Source organism: Cuculus canorus, chromosome 4, assembly GCF_017976375.1.
Source record: "Cuculus canorus isolate bCucCan1 chromosome 4, bCucCan1.pri, whole genome shotgun sequence".
Classification (NCBI taxonomy): Eukaryota; Metazoa; Chordata; class Aves; order Cuculiformes; family Cuculidae; genus Cuculus; species Cuculus canorus.
The window spans coordinates 34,446,497-34,465,935 of record NC_071404.1 but is presented as its reverse complement, the minus strand read 5'-3'; the positions used below and the strand labels follow the sequence as shown (position 1 = coordinate 34,465,935).

The 19,439-nt window shown below is 39.8% G+C and overlaps 1 protein-coding gene across 1 annotated transcript; it reads left to right on the top strand.

Annotated features, from left to right (window-relative positions):
• The first annotated feature begins 1,040 nt into the window (after positions 1 to 1,040).
• FAM149A (family with sequence similarity 149 member A) lies at positions 1,041 to 16,101 on the top strand. The gene is made up of 14 exons (XM_054066064.1): positions 1,041 to 1,162; positions 2,484 to 2,594; positions 3,543 to 3,675; positions 5,106 to 5,248; positions 5,703 to 5,828; positions 5,973 to 6,149; positions 7,922 to 8,115; positions 9,601 to 9,755; positions 11,675 to 11,778; positions 12,002 to 12,229; positions 12,543 to 12,663; positions 13,405 to 13,533; positions 13,930 to 14,008; positions 14,842 to 16,101. The coding sequence occupies exons 1-14, from the start codon at positions 1,116 to 1,118 to the stop codon at positions 14,913 to 14,915; spliced, it is 1,821 nt and encodes a 606-aa protein (XP_053922039.1). The 5' UTR covers positions 1,041 to 1,115; the 3' UTR covers positions 14,916 to 16,101.
• The last annotated feature ends 3,338 nt before the right edge of the window (positions 16,102 to 19,439 follow it).

The following is a 19,439-nucleotide window of genomic DNA, read 5'->3' as shown; positions in this document are numbered from 1 at the left end:
CTTTGTGAAATCTGGAAACTTCAACATAAAAGATGTTTTATTATGAGAGTCAATGCAAGCTTTAAATAGGCTATGAACTTAGTTTGTTTTTGGAGAACAGGGGTTGAAGTCGTGGGATAGATGGAGGGTTGTTTCTGTGGTTTTTGGTAGTGTCTTTCTTCCAAGCCAAACACTATAGAAGCCACATTAAGCAAGGATGGAGGAGAAGTTTCAGGTCCTCAAGTCTTTTGGGCTACAGAAGCTTTTAGAGACATTATGTGACAATTTGACATCTCAAGCTGGGGGTGCGGTGGTCCCAGAGGGAGGAGAAAGGTACTTACTATACCTGAGCATATACAGACTAAGGTCTCCTCACACTTATATTGCTTCACTCTACTGTAGAGCTGTTGCTGTACTGTTTCAAAGACTTTTTTAAAAAATTCGGCGTTCAAAGAGGAAGACGATTTGCACCTCTCCCACGTGATGCAATAACAAGGGAAGACCTTAATCCTAAGTAGCAGTAGGTATTGTGTAAAAGAGGCAATATCAAGTGCAGGTAGCCAACGTTTTGTGCAGAAGGCTGCCACAGGGGATTAACAAGCTGCAGACTGTGATGTGGAGAAGCACTGAGAATCCTCTGTTCTGGGATTCAGGTTTTGAGAGAACCTGGTGCTTCCTGGAAAGAAAGAGGAGTGGGGATTCTGAGCTGCCGTGGGCTCTTCTCTTAACATATTGCTGGCCAAGACTTTTTTTTTTCTTCTGTGTATGATGCAGCCCAGGATACCGTTGGCCTTCTGGTCTGCAAGTACACATTGCTGGCTCATGTCGAGCTTCCCATCAACCAGCACGCCCGAGTCCTTCTCTGCAGGGCTGCTCTCCGTCACCTCACTCCCCATCCTGTATTGAAACGAGGGATTGCCCTGACCCAGGTGCAGGACCTTGCACATGGCCTCGTTGAACCTCATGAGGTTCTCACAGCTTCGTTGCTCTGCGTTCAGAGGCGAGAGGCGGGGCAGACGCGCGCCCCCTCGCTTAGGCTCGCTCCCCCGTTTCGGGTGGGGATCCCGGCGCGGGGCGGGGCGGGCGCTGCGGGGCCGGCGCCTCTGGGCGGCGCTGGGGCCGCTCGGTGCCCCCCAATGCGCGGGGCGAGGGGCGGCAGCGGCCGGGACTTGCTCGTGGTGGGGTGAGTGCGGGGGGCTGCGCTGTGCCTGGGGCAGCCGGGCAGCGTCCTTATTTCGTACCGGCATCGTTTAATGCCTGCGACTGCCGAGATTGCGGCTGCAGCCCGTGGCGTTCGCCCGCTGGCGCGGGGGCCGCGCGCTGTGGGTGCGCTGGGGTGCGGTTTCCCTTTCATTTTATCGCGATCGTCCTCTGGCCCATCCTTGTCGGTATCTTCTCTCAAGTGATAGGCGATAGGATGAGAGGGAATGGCCTCAAGGTGTGCCGGGGTGGTTCGGATTAGACATTAGGAAAATGTCTTCACCGAAAGGGTTCTCGGGCACTGGCAGAGGCTGCCCAGGGAGGTGGTGGAGTCACCATCTGTGGAGGTATTTAAAAGACGGGTGGGTGAAGCGCTTAGGTATGTGATTTGGTAGGGGAAAGGCGTGGTTGGACTCGATGTCATCTCACAGGTCTTTTCCAGCCTAGCGATTGTATGACCTTCTAAAGGCACGTGTCTAAGGAGCCGGGGAGGGTAGTGCCCCTGCATGCAGCGCAGTGGTGTGGCAGAGGCACTTTCTTACCCCATCTCACATCATGTGCTATGCCATTAGCATAATGCATATGCTTTGCTTCACAAAGTCCCTGACACTTTATTAGTGGTATTTTTGCTTTTTCATGTTTGTAGGCTCAGGTTTCCTTCAAAGGCATATTGTGTGTGCCTTCTTTCCTTTCTCCCCATGCTGGGTTCTTTTGAGACGTCAGAAAGCCTTTCAGATACAGGGGATCCAATCAGTGGATAGCTCAGATCAGTATCTCAATATCGCAATATCTCAATATCTCAGTTCACTTTGGTTGAGAGTTCATTGCTTTAGTAAAATCAGCTGTTTGCTTGGCACCATTATATACAACTTCCTTGTATGCGGATATATTTCTGAGAAAATGGGCTCTTTGTTAATGATTGGACAGAAACATAGCTAAGTAACTACTGTGTGAACAATTACTAGTTTGTGCCTTTGCTCTATTCTTGCAATAATGAGGTGCTGCTGCACTTGTGTGCACTTTATGCAAACTTTAAAGTGCAAAATTGAAGGAGGATGCCTGTGGGGTAAAATAAGTCTCAAACTAAATATACATTTTTCTGGAAAAAAGTGTGTAATTAAGGTAAATAAAACCTGTTTTAAAACAAGGTAGTTTGTTTCAAGCACATGTTTGTGTTGATAAGATTGTGGGTAGGATTGAAAAATTCAACAGAGTTGTCATTTTTTTTTTTTTTTTTTATCTCCAGTGGTGGTGTGAGCTAACCTTATTTAATAGTATGGATTGATGTGTTTCTGTGTTTATAGGAAGGGACTGTCCAGATATTCCACAAGACAGTGTATTTCGGGAAAAAATAGAGAGTCTCTTCCAGCAGTTTTTGAGAGACATGTGCAGGAAGCCATCAACAATTATACTTGGTATGCATTCACTTCTGAAATAGTACTTCATTAACAAACTCTTGACTTAAGTAGTTATTTCAGGTTTGGTATTAATTTTCACTAATCATGCTTCTAGTCATTCTTATGGATGACAACTATTGCAGGATGTAATGCAGGATATAAATTGTCCTAACCCATTGCTTAGAAGGTTTGAACTTTACTCCTGATTTGTATTATGGATTTGTGTATTTTTTATAGCATAGCGAAGGGCACTGATTAAGCCTGGAAGGGATGTTGGACTTTATGGTTAAACTGAAATAATGCTTACCAGCGTTGAAAGTTAGTTGGCACTGGTTTGGCCTTTATATCTGACCGCCCTTGCTTTCACTGTGTTCCAAGATGGGTGGTAGCTGTCAGGGACCAGCTAGAGCTTTCTGAGAGCTGAAATCCCATAGCTCAGGGTTTAAAGTGCATCAGGTCAACAGCATGAAAGACTTTGTGTACAGATAATGTAACTTAATGCTATTTGAAACATATGTAGAGATGTTATGCTCAGTTTTGCATCATTTTCTCGTGATAGCTTCTAAAAGAGTTAAAGGCAGCTTATGTTGTCTTTAATGTATAATTTTGATGTGCCCATAAGCTGCACAAAATAATTGCTAGACATGGAAATGCTTGGTATGTGTGTCAGTATATATGTGCGGATATATTCTAGAGTGCCTTTAGAGTTCTAATGATATATGTCTATATGGAAGTGTAATACTGTAGAAGGAATTGTCTTTTAGGCTGTAAGTGGTAAAAATAGGAGCATGTACTTAATGCACTCTACTTAAAAATAGACACCTGCAGCTCTTAACATCAACTTTAATAGCATGTCCTGACAGTAATATGTATTACTGTCCATTTATTTAATCACTTGTGCTATTTTTTAAATGTTTGTCTAGAAAACCATCATGTTCTTCATTTTAACTGGTCTTGTTTTCACAGTGAAACTCTTTCATCACTTTCATCTAGTGGTTGTACAGCACCCACAGAGTTGAATAACTCTTGGTCTGGAATAAACAGCTGTACTACCGATTTCTCTACTGAAAGAAGTTCAGTTTACTCCTGGAGGGATGATGTACGTCACAGGAACTTTTACAGCACACGTTATCTAAGTAAAGTAGACTAGATTAATTTCTACAGAAAATGGCCATGCAGCATGTGTCCTGTAGAACTTTACCACTTTAGTTCATTATAACCTAATAATTAAGTATATTAATTGAATATTTGAAAAAAGTTCTGTTTGCAAGTTGATATTAATGCAGTTATTATTTAATGAAGGGAAATGGAATAAAAATATGAAATAATGAAATTTGGGGAAGACAAACCTGTTTTACTAAAGAAAACGAGTGATAAAATACATGTTTTCAAATACTGCATAATGCAGACAGTGTCTAAATAGAGCTATTCTCAATGTTTGGAGCTCTAGGAGTCATAAAGTACATTCATGAACATGCATGTAAATGTCTCAGTCTGAGTAAATGTTTAGCTCTTACCTAAGCTCAGTTGTGTTTTGTAAATGATGGAGAGAGAGAGAGGTTAAGCCTGTTAGGGAGGCTGAGCTATGAGGCATGCCTTGTACAGGCTGGCAGCATTGAATAAATACAGACACACTGTGGTCACTGTCACTTTAATTTTTAAAAAGCCATCCATGGCTGGTGGTGATAGTTCTGCCATAACTTTTACATAATATCCTAAACGTTAGAGTACTGACCTCATCTGTTGCTTCCAGCTGTCCAGGAGAAATCCTGACCCTGGAATATACAATAACCTGGGTGAGAGTTATTTTCCCGTTCCTTTTCAGTGTGATCCCTTCTGTAGCCTGAAGTGATTAGGGTATTCAGCTGGAAGTGACAGATGTGGTTTGGTTCCTGAGCATTACCAGTTTTTTTTACATGCTTCAAAGTGTCTAATATGAGTGACCAAATATCCTTATGAACAGTGCCCCACCTGAGCATAGTCCCAACGGTGCCTCAACGTTGTACTCATTTCCACATCACTGGATGTCATAGAGTCAGACTCTTCCCTGCTAACTTCATATGACCCTGCACACACCCATGTCTGGTTAAACTGAGTTGTAGTTTCAGTGGCAAGGTGTGGAAGGTCATTTCTCACACTGAGGGCTGTTTCCTGACCACCAGACTGTCATGCAGAAGGAAGGTGGCCCATCTTTGCCCTGTTAGTAGTTTTACTTAGAAAGGAAAAGTACTGCTCAAAAAAGCAGGTAACTTTTGTGCTGTGGGTATGCGTGCTTCACTCCGTGTTGAAGCAGGGAGTAAACCAGAGCCCAGGCACCTTATAACTGGTATTTTTCTGTCAGCTACTGAATCACCTTGCCAGCTACCTGGTTTTTATTTTGCACTGCAGCATATAAATTTTCTCCATAGTAGGTAGTCTGAAGATCCGTTCTGAGATGCTCAGACAGATCTGTTCTTTAAATATTGGGGTTTTTTTTTAACTAAATATATATGCGTATTTGCTAAGAAATATTATTTTTATAATATGTAGGAATTTGATAAAGCCAGCACACAGAGAGTGCATCAGTTATTTTGGGAGATTGATGAAATGCTTTTTGAGGGAAAAGTGACTTCCCAAACTGAGAACTTGCAGGCAGAATGTACAGACTGGGTTGAACAATTTCCTCATCTAAGGTAAGGAAATTTCTTGGTGATACTAGTTTTGATTGAATCTAATTTGATTTTTTGGATTACCTTTTTATGAATTGCTTTTAATGTATGGTATCGGTGATAGTTGCATTCAAATCTGGATCTCTGGGACTGAGCTGTGCCATAGTTACACAGTAGGTCTGGCTGGTGGTGCACTAGCAGCTAATGCTCTTTATTTTCTTTAATACTGTGATTTCTGACAAAGATATTTTAGCAGGATGTAATATCATGTAATAGTGCACCATTTTCATAATGCACCATTGACTTTTTCTAAATAAAGAATACATGTTATAAAGAAATACTTGCTTTTGCTGTAAGTGAGGCTATGCTGTGATATTCCAAGAAGTTGTGTTAATTGCCTACTGTTTGCAATTTTTGATATTTGCATATGAAGTGGATTTCCATCTGAGATATTGCTTGCTTTCTCCTTTTTATTCAGAGTTCTAGGAAAGCAGCTCCTACTGCTGAATGATGAAGGCTTTCAGCATTTTCAGAGCAATAGTCATACCTCTGTGGATACTAAGTGTTCACCTGGCCTCCGTGAATGTACTACTAATGTAAAAGAGTATGTTATTTTTTTTAAGTCTTCTCTTTGATCATCCCTTTTGAGAAATATATACAAATATTACTTCAACATTTCAGTATAATTCAATACGCACTTTCTTCTTTCTTTGAATTTTTAATTCTTATTTTGTTGGTATTTTTTCAGGCTCTGCGTATCAGGTTCTAAGCTGATTCCAGCTGCCTCTCCAATACATAAATCGCTAGATTCAACTTCCACTAGGATTTCTGCCTCCGAGTCATCCATGTATTCATTCCTGGAAGAAGAAATCTATGATGTGGATGGAAAAATAGAAGAATATCTTGCCTTTGACAATGAGGAACTGTAAATAACAGATATGTGTATTTTTGAGAAAAAAAGAAAAATTATCAGTGAGCCCAGTCAGGGTTCATAAATTGTGTTTCTCGTCTATAAAATACAGTTCCTTCTGTCCCTATATTCAGTAGCACAGTGGTCAGAGTACTCACTGGGCATGTGGAAGACTAGATATGTTTTCTTCCTAGTGATTCAGAACTCACATCTCCCATGTCAGAGAAATGTGTCTTAAGCACTAGTTGTTTTGAGGTTGGATAGGATTGATATTTAATTTTGAGACAGGGAGTGGAGTGAGGGAATCCCTACTTCCCAGATGAGTGCCTTGACTGCTAGATTGTTTAGGGTCATTACACTGTAAGTGCTTTTTTTGTCTGCCCTAATGAATGTTAAATTCTTTTTGTGCGGTGTGTAACAGCTTTGTGAGGAGAGGTGCAGGATACAACCTGCATTTAGAGCAGTCACGTTATTCAGGTCGTTCACGAATCTGTCTTCTTGACAATTCAGCCTAGGTTTCCCATGGCCCAGTTAAATGTTCCAGTAACTAGGCTACTGGGTGTAATAAAGACCATAATATGTTGTTTCCTGAAAGGCCTGTACAAGGGGGAAAGTTTTGTGAGTCTAGTAGGGCACAGAGCGTAGCTTTTTGTGGTACAGCTCGATGCATTTACAGGAAAAAAAGTCATGGTTGTACTGAAAAACTGAGAAACCAGACAAATATCCAGGTAGACCCTTTCAGTCCTGTTTTTGAAAGAGGGCCTGGGTGCCTACCATTTTGTAAAGGAATTAGACCTAAGGATCCTTTTAAGAGTGAAGAATCACTTTGTTTTGGTAAATAAGCAAACTTAATTTGAGAGATGAACTTGACTGAAGATGCTGTCTTTTGTGCATCCTTTTTGTGTTGTTTCCTTCTCAGGATTTGATACTGAAATACCTTATTCTCCATAACTAAAGCGGTAGGAATTACAAAGCCTGATACAAAAGCAGCTTGATCATGTTGCAAGTTAGACCATTCAGCCAAGTGCCAGTTACAGTTAAGAAGTTTGCAGTCCAGTTTGAGGAAGATTTCAAAGAAGTGACTGAGAAGAAAAAGGGAGATAGTAGAAACCAGTATGAATTTGGGATTATCCTTGACATCTCAAAAAAATTACATTTCCTTGAAGGAAATATCACTGCATGTAAAAAAAGAAAGTGTTGCTACACTATGCTTCCCTAGGTAGGAGGGGAAAGAGGGGGAAAAAAAAAATAAGTAACTGCACACACAGTAGTGGAAAGGAAGGAGGCGTGCATAAGGCTTTGGGCTCTGCTATTCTGGTCAGACTGCAGAAATCCTTTAAATTAGTTTGTCTTTGATGAGTAGTGAAGTGTTGCAGATGTGTGCAGGTACACAGAACGTGATATTAAAAAAGAGTTTTATGTGATAGTCCTCCTGCCAAATGCAACAGAAAGTAGTTCCCTTATGTTATAGTAAAAAGCACAGTATTTAGTCTCAAATGATCAAGTGACACATATAGAGCTGTTCCTTCTAGAGCTGCAGATCTTTCTGTTGTGATTTCCTGACTAGATTTCTTGAATTTTTTACCTGAAAGCAAAAGAAGTCATTACTTGTGTTTGATAGGTTCTATACCCAGAGGTACCCTGTGTGTTTGAATTGAAATTTTTTTGTGATCTACATCTGCCCTGCTATTTTTCAATATAAATATTTCTATTCACTTGGTGTATTAGAAAGGGGGAAAAAAAGTCAAACTCCATGGGGATTTATTTGAATTTGCTTCCTTTATTAGTGATGATGAAAGTTGGGAACAAAAGAAAATACGTCTTGGTGAGGAGAAGAGAAATAAGCGTGGCATTCCCCCCGTTTCTCCAAATGCCTGTATCAAAGATGCTGTGGCTTCTGAAGTATTTGATTGTATCTGGAGCAATGTAATTGCAGTATTGGAGGAACTGATGAAAAAATATTGGAAAAGTAGTATCACAGGTATTTGGTATTTTTAGATATGGTATTTATCAAATCTTGCTCAGGAAAGTGAGTAACTAGATTTCTCGCTTCCCCCCCCCCCCCCCCCCCCCCCCCCCCCCCCCCCCCCCCCCCCCCCCTTAATGCTTAGGGAATGTAGTTACTTTAAGATAGCCATGTTGGTAGTACACTATTATAAGATATATAATGCTTTGCCTTATATGCATGTGTGTGCATGTGCACTCACCCATGCCCTGCACCTAAAACATGAGTACTGTTTTTCAGGGACTTTGTTATGAGAAGTTTAAAAAAAACCAACCAGGAGTAATGATGGAAAAAAGGAAAAATGAAGACTGAAAGAGCTTCATTGCAGGACAGCATGTTCCATAAAAAAAATAAAATAGTCATTGACTCGGGAGGCAAATTGATGCCAATGACATGATCCAAATGTGGAACCTAGGAATCAAAGTCTCCTAGTCCTCATTGTTTGAGATTTATTGATAAAAAGATCCCTTGGGTAGTTAGATTGTTAAAAGGGAGATAGACAGCCTGGCTGACAGTGCAGCAGCTCATGAATTTAACATATGATGAAGAAATGGCAATGCATGCAATTTTATTTTATTTTATTTTATTCTATTCTATTCTATGTTTTTGTATCCTAACTGACTGTAGTGAGGAAAAGCAAAAGCTAGAAAAATGAACTAGAACTGAAATTATATTTAGTGTATATGTGTTGATTTGGAAATTTCAGTTCTTCTAATGTATTGTAAAAGGACAGCAACAGAAAAATACCTGGGGATGGGTTTTGGAAATTACCCCAGGTATAAGGTACACTCAACCTATAAGTGTACAACAAAGTAAGAAATAGCAGAATTTCACAAAGTGCTTGCAGCATCAGAACTTAGCATTTCAGGTGTTACTGAAATATAAAAGGGCTTTTCACACCACAGGTGGATTGTTGAGCTCAATATTATAGTTTAGAGAAGACAGCAGTTTTGTGGTAGGGATGCTGTTTCATCTTTGTGAAGGGCATCAACTTATGACAAATAGATAGTTGACCAAAGTATTTTGACTAGGAATGTAAAAGAATGGTAGTATATAAACTGTGTGTGGCTGCTGTCAGACAAGAACAGGATCAATAGACTTTTTTTTCTGTTAATCTATTTCTTATTTTGCTTTAAAAAAAAAAAATCTTTGAGAAATTTTGAATAACATCCCAAGAGTCTTAGCAGTATTTTCTTAAATGTTCTTAACTTCTCCCCACCCCTGCTGCAACTCTACTTGTATAGACCAGGTGCTTTGACAGTGTCAGAGAAAGCATAAACAAATCAGAAATGCTTTCAGAAAAACATGATTTATGGTAGATCTTTAAATATCACATAAAGACTTTGATGTTGTTTAAATTTATTTACTGTGCAGTGTAATATTGTTTGAATCTAAACAAATGATAGCTGCTAAATGTACAAAAACCAAGTTAGTTATTGTTTTTTTTTCTCTTTTGTGCAGAGGGTGATGAGCAAGTAGAAAACCTGAAAGCTGTTACAGCAAAACTGCCGCATTTGCCAGTTGTTCGTATTACAGCAGATGCTGGGAACGTTCCTCTTTCCAGAGACTCTGAAGCACGAAGTGTATCTTTTGGGTCTCATCTTGTTTCCTCACAGGTAAAAATAATTTTCTATCAAATGGTGTTTTTTCTTCTGCTAACTTTGGACAGAATCCTGGTTAAAGTTAGAAAAGACTTTTTTACTTTGGTTCTCTTTTTCCCTAAACCGATTAGGTATACTTAAAATAAGCCATCTAATTTAAAATGAAGGTTCATTAAGTATGCACTTCTTGTTTACTACAACCTGTTACTCTTTGTTGGTTATTAAAAGCACCGTTTTCCACTAAGATATTGCTGACATGGGTTTACAAAAAAAATTGTAAAACTGCAGTCCATCCTTAGAAAATCATGGAATCATAGAATGGTTTGGGTTAGAAGGCACCTTTACAGGTCACCTAGTCCAACCCCTTTATAGTGAGCAGAGACATCTTCAGCTAGATCAGGCTGCTCTGAGCCCAGTCCAACTTGACCACGAGTGTTTCCAGGGATGGGGCATCTACTGCCTCTCTGGGCAACTTGTTCTAGTGTTTCACCACTCTCAGCATGAAAAATTTCTTCAAATACCTAATAAAAACTTCTCTTCTTTTAGTTTAAACTTGTTACACCTTGTCGTATTGCTACAGGCCCTGCTAAAAAGTTTTTTTCTGATCTTACAAGTCCCTTTTAAGTATTGAAAGGCTGGAATAAGGTCTCCTTAGAGTCTTTTCTTCTCTGAGTGAGAAACCCAACTCTCTCAGCCTCTCTTCACAGGGGAGGTGTTCCAGGCCTTTGATCATTTTTGAGGCCCTCCTCTGCACCTGCTCCAACAGGTCCATGTCCTTCTGTGCTGAGGCTCTGGAGCTGGACGTGGTATTCCAGCTGTGGTCTCTCCAGAATGGAGTAGAGGGGTAGAATCACCCTACTTGATCAGGTGGCCACTCTTCTTTTGATGCAGCCCAGGATACGGTTGGCCTTCTGGGCTGCAAGCTCACATTGCTGGCTCACATCCAGCTTCTCATCCATCATGACCCCCAAGCCCTTCTCTGCAGGGCTGCTCTCAATCTCTTCACCCCCCAGCCTGTATCAGTACTGAGGGTTGCCCCGATCCAGGTGCAAGACCTTTCACTTCAGCTTGTTGAACCTATAATTCTGCTTTTATCATGGTCTAGTCATTTTATATTGGTAGAATTAAGAAAACAAATGAGGCTGTTCCCTGGACTGCAGGGACGTGAAGTTGCAAGTTAAGTTCTTTACTCGCAACTCTGTGAATTTCAGACTTTCTCATTCCTTTTCTTTCCCTTTGCCTCTTGCAAAAGAGGATTCTGCTCTATGTCCACCAGCACGCTGGCACTAGGTCTTACCTGTCTTTGTGGAAGCTTGTGTTTGTGTTGATAAAATGTCCGGTTTTGTTTTGTATTGCTTGCTTTGTTTTGTACCTCCTTCTTCTCTCCTTTGATGCCTGTTTTGCACATTTTTTTCTTTTCTAGCCTCTGCTTGTTTTCCCACTCTGTCTCTCTATCAGTTTCAAGAAACTTCATTCTATTTTGTCTACTATTTTTCCATGCTTGCTAGGTAGCAGGATAAGAACATAGAAGAGAGAGCACAGCAGTCTCAGTGCTCCCTGCTGGCACATGTTGGATCTGTAGAGGTCCTAACAACCGTAAAATGCTTAGATACCTAACACTCAGGATCTGTGCCCTTTGCTGGGCTGCGCTGAGGGTAAATGGAAACTGTGGAAAATTGAACTCTGGCTTCAACTGAAACTTGTATTGCAAATTGACATGCAGTTCAGTAAATGAATTACTCAAGTTGTGTTTGTAAGAATCTGTTTAAAACAAGCAAAACAATGTATTTTCCCCACATACAACTGAGATTTCTACTGACCCACCTTAACAGAAACGTTTTGAAGAAACAGGTAAAATATCTCCTAACTAGGGGCTTTTTGAGGTCTTCCTTTAAAAAAAGTATAAGTTAATACATGTTTGTTGCTTTTACTAGGTTCACCGTTTCTCCAGCAACTTCTGTAATGATTTGAATGGTGTGATGACAATTCAAGCAAAACCACTCCAACAGAGGCATGTTGCCAGAGTAGAAAAAGTACAGTAGGTGTTGGTATTGACATTTTTAAAATGTGGTGTAATTCATATTATGTAAAAGATGATTCACAATTATAAAAAGGCAGTAATAAGACAGTCCTCTCCTTTCTGTGTATCGCTGACGTGATAATGATTTGTAGAGGTTGCAATGCTACTCTGTTAAGAAATCCTTTTACCTTTTTTTCTTCATCCTCATTCCCTATTTCGTTCTGCTTGCTTTTTTCCTTAGGAATGAGCAAGAAGACAAACAGCATAGCATTGGATCTTGTGCTCGAAATTCAGTGCATACTAGGTTGGGGAGAATTGTGGATAACAGTATTCTCTCAACATCTCGCATACGGCTGGCATCTTCTGGGAAGCTACCAAGCCATTGTAGGTTACCTTCTCTCACTTCTGACCAGCTCTCCTCAAAAGCTCCTAAAATATATGATGATGAAATCCTTAGGGGGATTAAATTGTGAGTTTTTTTATTTTTTTCTTTGATTTCCTCAGAACTTTACTGAAATTTCCCTAGTGAGGGATTTTGCAAAATATTTGAGAACTAATCTGAGGTTGATTATTGATTCTAGAATTCAGAGAAAAAAGAAAGCAAGCAACTGTGTTTTTTGAGGAGAGGTATTTGATTTATTTTTTTGTTGATGTATCAGGTACTGTTATTTTCTGCGGCTGAGCTCTATAAAGAAACGTACTGCTCAATAATTTCATATTACTTCAGTGAAAAAGTCTTTGATATGATTTTTCCTAAATTAAGAACTCGTAAAATTCTTTAGGGGTGCCAGCTTGGATCGTTTATCTTCTGCTCGCACACCTACAACCCGGAACAGGTTACCACCAATAAACTCGGAGGCTGTTGAACAGTATCTTCCAGTACCTCGACTGCAACAGAGCTTTGTAAGTTATCTTCATTTTTGTAGTGGTGAAGAACTTCAGGGTATTTGGAAATAAATTGATCTGTGCCACTGGCTGAAATGAGCAATTTTACAAGTTGTGTTGGTTTGTATTTAATACGTGATCTTAACATGCTGATGTGTTTTGCATTGGAGTACTATGAGAATGCAAGAGAAGTCAGTTTAAAACCTCAGGGCACAAACAGATCATGATGGTAGGACTTTTCTCTGAAAACAGAAAAATTTGTATGTGTTTTTTTTATTTAAAAAAAACCAGCCAACCAGATAGCAGCATTGCAGTTCTCTGCATCTGGATTTAAATATTCTTTCAGTGTTTTATTTACTAATATTAGGCTGTAAGAAGTAGAAAATTAAGCTGATTGAAGTAGAAAAGGATACACACTGAAAAAAAGATAAGTCTTGTTGGTACTGGCCTATTTTCAAAGAATTTGGAATAATAAATGATTACAATGAAACTAAATTGACATTCTCCTATTTGTTTGCTTTTGAATGATATTTTTGAGACACTTGTAAAGTCTTTATTATTAGCAGTTGGCGATTATAGATTAGTATTAAGGAGGAGTCTCAAATCTCTTTTAAAAATGTGAGTAACCTTAAGTTATCTTAAATCGGTGGTTTTGGTTAGTGAAAACATACATTTCTTTTCTTCTCTTCTCGTGTCTTTTGTATGGCAATGGAAAAAAAATATTTTAATATATATATATCAATGCTGTTTTTCTTTCAGCAACGAGGACGATATGCTCGTAGTAGAGTATCAAGTGCAGTACCTGGCAATATAGAACAACGGCCTCTCAGGGAAAGAACTGTTACTGTTGGTCAATTTTCAAGGCCCAACACAACTCATACGTTCAGGGTATGTTACTGTATTATGTACAGAGACACGGAAAAGTGAAGAAGCTTCCATTCATGTTCATTGTTGGTCTACAGAAGGTCTCATTTACTGTGTCTCTCCTGATTTCTAGTGTACAGCGTTTCCTGCGCTGTACACTAGGTGTTAAAGGTCTTTGACAGAGTCTGGGACCTTGAAAAGCAAGACTAGTCTATGGGCAAGAGATTTTTTCAAGTCTTGTGCATCAAATGGTTTCTTTGAGAGTGTCTGTGCACTCAAAGTGTGCAGTTTTAGTATTGCTTGGAGCATTGCTGCTTGGTAGGATTCACTCTGCTGGACCAGATCTTAACAACTGTAATGAAACCACTTCAGTAGGTAGGCATACCATACTAGGTAATAGTATGTCGTTCCTTTTAACAGACAGATACACTTCAGAAGATGCCACTGACTCCCATGGATTTTGTCAACCACAGAGGGACAGGTCAAGGATTTTTAATAGGTAGGTAAAGTAAGAATCATTGGAAAGCAAAAGGCCAACAAAACCTGTTAACACATAGTGCAGAGGAGAAGTAAAGTGCTCAGGGAGAGCTGTCTCAACATAAATGAAAAACCTGTCTGCGTGGCAGGATCTTTTGTGTTTGGTTTTGAAGTTTTTTTCTCTCTTGGTCTGAGCTAGCCCTAATCTTAATTTATTTTTTTCTTTTTCTTTTAAGATTTCAGCGTATTTACAATTATGATAAGAGTATGGGGTGTACAGGCTAGATGCTTTGCAGCCACTAGAGCTGTGAACTGTTTAATGACGTCATGATATAACTTTTATTTTAATTCCCATATAAATTCACCAAATTAGCAAACTTTTTACTTGGGGAAAAGTAAAATTGAAAATTGAAAAATGTGCATTTTTAACATAACTATAAAGCTCTCTTAAAAAAATCATTGATTTTCAACTGTCTTCCATTTATCATGATGAAAAAAAGAGCAATTCTATGTGACTTATTTAGTTCCATTGTTACAGTAAAGCTAACTAGCTAGTTCCTGAGGTATTTAAGTGCTTGTATGTAATCTTTATTTGTTTGAGGTTCCTTTACTTTAATTAATTAATTATGTGATTGGCATAGTTATATTAAAGATTATGTAAATATTAAATTCCTGAGGTATTTAAGTGCTTGTATGTAATCTTTATTTGTTTGAGGTTCCTTTAATTAATTAATTATGTGATTGGCATAGTTATATTAAAGATGATGTAAGAAGTAGGGCAAGTTAGCAGATATTATTCTGAGCGTGTCTTTCAGATGCTACCACAATTAACAAACAATATTTTATTTTTTCTAGGCTCACAGCAGTACTACCGATCCTTTCAGAGAAATCCTCCAACCTTGAGGAAGAGATTTCAGATTGCTTCTTAACCCATTTTAAGAAGACATGGAAACACCTTGCACTGAGTGGAAGACTGAAGTGCTGATTTTGCCAGCTAGTGTCTGGAGTGACAAGAAAATATGTGCAGGGTGCTGGTTTCTGATGAGCGTTGCAATTCTCAGGATACCTGCATTGCCTTCTTTTGAAGTTGTCTGATGAGAGATTAGATTAAAAATTATAGCAAAATTAAATAAAAGGTCTGTTCTGTTTGCAAATTCAAGAGGCTGCTGCTGCTGTACTTTCTTCTCAGGTGTTTCCTCCCTTTTCTGTCTTTCTTTAGGGAATTGTTATTCTACCTATAGAGGCAAATAAGTTATGTTTAGGCCATGAAGTCCTGTTCTCAGTTTTTTGTGTTTCCTCAGTATTAAAGATGTTCTAGTCTATTCAAACTTCAGTTATGTTTAAAATCTATGCTTTTAAACAGAAGTTTGTGGTATCTCCTCTTTAACTACTGTTTTAACATTTCTCCATTTTGCAGTCTGTCTGCTTACTGTAGTTGCTTGCTTGTAAATGTCATTATCTCTACTTTTTCTTCTTCCTTTAATTCTTTTGAGATGGAAGTAATTTGTTGCTTCTACTTAAACTGTTGTAATCATCAGTAACTATGGGAACTGCTGGGATAAACTTTGTTTATAGGAACCAATGTTTACCCTGCCAGGCCAAATATGTTTGTCGATGTTGAGCAGTCAAACTTGCATGCTGACAAAGTAATAATATTTGGAAATATTCAAGCCTTCAAAGTTCTAAAATGAAAATCTGTACTCAGCTGATGAAAGCATTATTTCATACCTTTTTGTGTAGACCCAAATGGGAAGATCAAAGAGGAGACTAGGATTGTGTTCTGTCCAGAGACTGCAGCCCTCATCAGGTCCCTGATTATTAGTACTGTGTGCATTTGCAGTCAGGGATTCCTCCTCCTGTCAGAGAGACAGCAGTTTTAAGTAGATGTGGTTGAAGAGTTGTTGAAGGGGAAAGGTGAAGAAAACCTTAATTATTTGCCCGAATTGTGCAGTTAAGAACAGAATCCATTTCTTCTACTTGGAAACTAATGCTAGTTCTCCTCACTTCTTTTTATGAATTTTCAAGGATTTGTAATTCAAGGCAAAGCATTTGTAATATATATTTTATATCTGTACTATTAATCAGATTTCTGCTTTTTTTTTTTTTGTAAATGGTCATCACGTACTGCATTTTTTTGAGTAAATGATAGCATTTTTAAATTCCTGGCTTAGTATTTTCCTTCTTTAGCTACAGTAAGTTTGCTCACTGGTGATATTATGGTATAAATATCTGAGAAAGCAGAATGCTTTTGCTTTGGAGTTGCAGGTCGATTTCATATAGTTGCAGGTCAATTTGCTGCAAATTCTTCAGAAACCTCAGATCAAAGATGACATAGTGTTCAAAATTCACGTTTAAGTGAACACTTTAATGGTGTGTCCAAAATATACTTTTACTCTCATGAGTGCTTCCTCCTGTACTACACTGACATTAACAAGAATGCAGAGAAACAATGGCAAAATGTGTCCCTTACTATATTGTGGCACTTCCTGGCAATCTTTAGATCTTACATTGTCAACTAAATGAAAAGATGAATATGTGCTGGTTTGGTTCTGTAATGGCAGAAGTGGGAGCCACACAGTGAAATGTGGTTCATCATATAACACTTTGTGAGAGAAGATTGCTGACTTCAAGCGATGAAGCTCAGTCACTCTATTTCTGAATTGAGAGGACATCAATAAGCATCTGCTTCTGCAGTTTAAAAGTAAAGAGCCAATTACTAGAGCAGCAATGGAACACTTGCAGGTGGCAGAGAAGAGGGAAGAGGGATGTTAGCTGACTACCAGAAGTAGAATCATAGAATCATCAAGGTCGGAAAAGACCTCTAAGATCATCAAGTCTGACTGCCAGCCCAACACCACCTTGCCTTCTAAGCCATGTCATGAAGTGCCATATCTACATGCTCTTTGAACACCTCCAGGGGTGGAGATTCCAACACTTCCTTAGACCGCGTGTTCCAATGCTTGACCCCACTTTGCTAAAGAAATTTGTCGTCATATCCAAACTAAACCTCCCCTGGTGCAATTTGAGGCCATTCTTTCTTGTTCTATCACTTATCACTCGGGAAAGCAGGCCAACACCAACCTCACTATAACCTCCTTCCAGGTAGTTGTGGAGAGTGATAAGGTCTCCTCCCCTCAGCCTCCTCCAGGCTAAACAACACCAGTTTTCTCAGCTGCTCCTCATAAGACTTCTGCTCCAGATCCTTCACCACCTTTCTTGCTCTTTCTGGACATGCTCCAGCAACTTAATGTCCATTTTGTACTGAGGGCTCCAAAACGGAACACAGCATTCGAGGTGCATGCTCACCAGGGCCCTCCTCCTGTGGGCCATGCCATTTTTGATACAAGCCAGGATGCTGTTGCCCTTTTTGGCCACCTGAGCACACTGCTGGCTCATCTTCAGCCAGCTGTCAGCTAGCACATCTGGGTCCTTTTCTGCCATGCAGCTTTCAAGCCATTTGTCCTCAAGCCTGTAGTGTTGCGTGGGTTTGTTGTAACTAAAGTCTTTTAAATTTAGGTCAGTTCATAGGCACCTGACAGAATCATGGATCATCCTTCCTAATTGCAAATGAATTGTAGTGATTGCTATGTTAGCAACTGGTTAGACTTGCTCACTGTGGATGCTGTGCCATGCAAGGGATGGCAAAAATGTCAAGTATGTCTTGGCCGGAGCAAAGGACGATTGTAAAGAGCACACCACAGTTTTTCAAAATTTGTTATGTACTTCTCTCTTGTCTTTCTGTCAAGGCATCCATTTTAGCCTTGCTTTCTTTAGGTTTTTATTTTTCTTGCTAGTAACAATGATTTTATCAATTCCCTTATTGAAGAATTCAGATCTGCATTTTAGGGCCCAGCAGAAGCTTACATTACCATTGTGCTTGTGGGCTGACATAGCTGCCGGACAGGATGCGCACCTGCTGTCAGACTTCCACTTAGGTTTGAGGCTGAGTAAAAGCAGATTTGCTCTGCATTGTGAAAGCAAAGACTCACCAACCAGTAGAGGGCCTGCTGAAAGCCGACACTGTGCAAATACCTCTCTCCAGGTGCAAAAGAAGTGCCAGAGGCAATCTGGTAGAAAGCTTGCTTGACACTTGTGCCTCTTCTACAGAACACCCTCCTTTGAAACTTGCAATAAAGGTTCATAATGAGTGCAAATCTCGGTGACATAATTAGTCCTTAGAGATGCCTGACTTCTAATTTCTTCTTTCTTGGGTATATCTTTTGCAGCTCCTTCCAGCGTAGCAGCTGCTTTTCGTTAGTAGCAGCGTCATCATTGCCAGCTGCTGGCAGGATTTTGCAATGTTTGTTCTACTGTATTCCCCACTGCTTTCCTTGTGGCTTTTCACCCTGCCCCTGCTGTTTCACTGTTTTTCAGGGTTTTTTTCTGCAGAAGTAGTTATCAGCAGTGAAAATACAGATTTTGACTCAAAATCACAGTTAACCGCTTCATCTAATTTTCAGCCCCAAGAAGGCAACAAACTGTAAGTTTTTTTTACAAAGAAGAGAGTATAATTACCTACCTGTTCTCCGTGTTACAAAAACAGAAGGTGAGCTCCTTAATCCCGCACAATTGCTTCCTTTCTGGGATTTGGCCTGAAGAGAGGGGCCTAATGGCTCTGAATCTGGCCTTATGTGTTTACAAAAAAACAGGTCATGTATCTGCTACTTTCTGTCACAAACCATTGCAAATAACAACAAGAGTAGCAAAGTTCATTTCCAGCTGTTTACTGTGCAGAAAAATGCAACAGTCAGCACTTATGATAAAGTGTTTGTTGGGAGATTGCAGGAACGAAGGAGACAAATTTGATCCCCTCTGCATTCCTCTGATCCCTTAGGCGTTCTGAGCTTGCTTTATTTGTGTTTCTTGGTTTTGTTGCTTTGTTTATGCTGTTTGTTGGTTTATTAAAAAAGCCAGTGCAGTCAGTTGTTGTACAAAACAGGCAAGAGAAACATGACCGTGGCTATAAGAAGCTTCTGTGGTATATTCAGGTGATGAAGTTCTGCAAATTGTGTAAGGCATGCTAACATTTCACTGAACTCCTATCTGACCACAAGGTTTCTGAGCTGTGGAGGCTCTGAGGAACCAGGACTCAGCAGCCCTGCAGCAGTGAAGAGAGACCCCAACTCCTCCTGAGGCAGGAAGGGCAGCAGGGTTTATAGTGGGTATGGCATCACTTCTGCCCAAACAAGTTGTGACACAGGTGCTGGTGCTGCCAGTCGTGTTTTTGGCACCCTTTAGCCTTTAACTGAATGTTCAGCAGTGAGATAAACAAAGGCCATTTGGGCAGAGAAGCATCAGTGCGCTTTGCGGTGCTCTTCTTGATCATCGGTCTGTACAGGCTCCAATGACATAGAATCACAAAATTGTTTATGTTGGGAAAGACCTTTAAAATCGTAGCATTCTACTGTAAACCTAACATGGGCAAGTCCACCACTAAGCCATGTCCCTAAGCA

Excerpts from the sequence above, each read along its gene's own strand:
- FAM149A (XM_054066064.1), top strand. The coding sequence starts at position 1,116 with ATGCGCGGGGCGAGGGGCGGCAGCGGCCGGGACTTGCTCGTGGTGGG. Across the intron at positions 5,829-5,972 it reads TGTACTACTAATGTAAAAGA|GCTCTGCGTATCAGGTTCTA; the intron begins GTATGTTATTTT and ends GTATTTTTTCAG. Across the intron at positions 13,534-13,929 it reads ACACAACTCATACGTTCAGG|ACAGATACACTTCAGAAGAT; the intron begins GTATGTTACTGT and ends TCCTTTTAACAG.